Here is a 1,186-nt window from a genome sequence, read left to right as displayed (position 1 = left end):
AGCATCACGTGCTCCCGCTCCGTAGGGAACATCTCCAGTCTTGAGGCCCGTCAGCTGCTCGATCTTCTGGAAGAACTCGATGTCGTACTGGGTCACCACCGACACCGCACGACCTTCGTTGTGTGTCGTGTGTGTCAGAAAGTGCTGAGTGCGTACACAGGATGAGTGAGACGGTACCGGCCCTCTGGGCTCGCGCGGTTCTTCCGACTCGGTGAATGTAGTCCTTGGGGTTGAGCGGGATGTCGTAGTTGATGATGAGATCGACGGAGGGGATATCGAGACCTCTGCTCGCCACGTCGGTCGCCAGCAGGATGTTGCGGTCACCCGTCTTGAAGGTGTTGAGCGAGCCGATGCGCCTGGACTGGGACATCTTGCCGTGAATCGGGAGAGCCTCGAAGCCCAGATTTCGCAGCATCAGCGCCACACGCTGTGCAGTGTTACACGTGGCCACGAAGACTGGACCACCATTAAAATAAATAAATAGAGAAAAGAAAAGAAAAGAAAGAAGGGAAAGAGCGAGCGTGAGCGCTTTGTCCAGTATTAAATAAATATATAAAAAACTCGTGAGTGTGCTCGGCCGTACCAATGATGGAGTTGCCTACGAATTCGTTCAAGAGGTAGACCAAGTAGCAGTCCTTGAACTTCTCCGGCACAAAGACGTAGTTTTGAAGAAGAGTGTCCACAGTCGAATACCTACGCGTCGGTGTCATGGTTTGTTTTGTTTTGTGGTTAGGCGCACGCTGGATGGAGCTTTCGTGGGTGGGTGGGTGATGGCCATACTTGGAGGAGACGGAGATCTTGACGGGATTCGCGAGCGAGGCGCGTTCGAGCTTCTTGACCTTGCTGGTCATCGTTGCCGAGAACAGATACGTGTGGCGCTCCTATTGCACACAGCGAGAATGTTAGCCCACACCCCGTGCGAGGACACCACACACAACACACACACAACACACAGAGGATAGAAAGGACCTTGGGCAGACAGGCCAAGATTTGATCGATTTCCTCCTCGTAGTCCATGTTGAGCAGGCGGTCGGCTTCGTCGAGCACGAGGTACTTGAGGCTCTTGAGCGAGAAGCCCTTGGTGTTTTGAAGATGGAACAGGAGACGACCGGGCGTCGCGCAGATGATGTGGGGCTGGAGGCAGAGAGCGTGTGTGCTATGTGAGTTGTGCTGTCGATGATTGTAT

At 53.9% G+C, this 1,186-nt stretch overlaps 1 protein-coding gene across 1 annotated transcript; it reads right to left on the bottom strand.

The window, feature by feature from the left end:
• ACA1_170100 lies at positions 1–1,149 on the bottom strand (the record flags this gene model as incomplete). Its single annotated transcript, XM_004353924.1, has 5 exons — positions 1–113; positions 178–456; positions 584–693; positions 781–881; positions 970–1,149. Coding segments are annotated over 5 exons (783 nt in total), but the record flags the coding sequence as incomplete, so codon positions are not given.
• Between the last annotated feature and the right edge of the window lie 37 nt (positions 1,150–1,186).

Source organism: Acanthamoeba castellanii (assembly GCF_000313135.1).
Source record: "Acanthamoeba castellanii str. Neff unplaced genomic scaffold scf7180000084739, whole genome shotgun sequence".
NCBI classification, from domain to species: Eukaryota; Discosea; order Longamoebia; family Acanthamoebidae; genus Acanthamoeba; species Acanthamoeba castellanii.
Note: the sequence above shows the minus strand (reverse complement) of the source record. Positions and strands in the feature narration are given on the sequence as shown.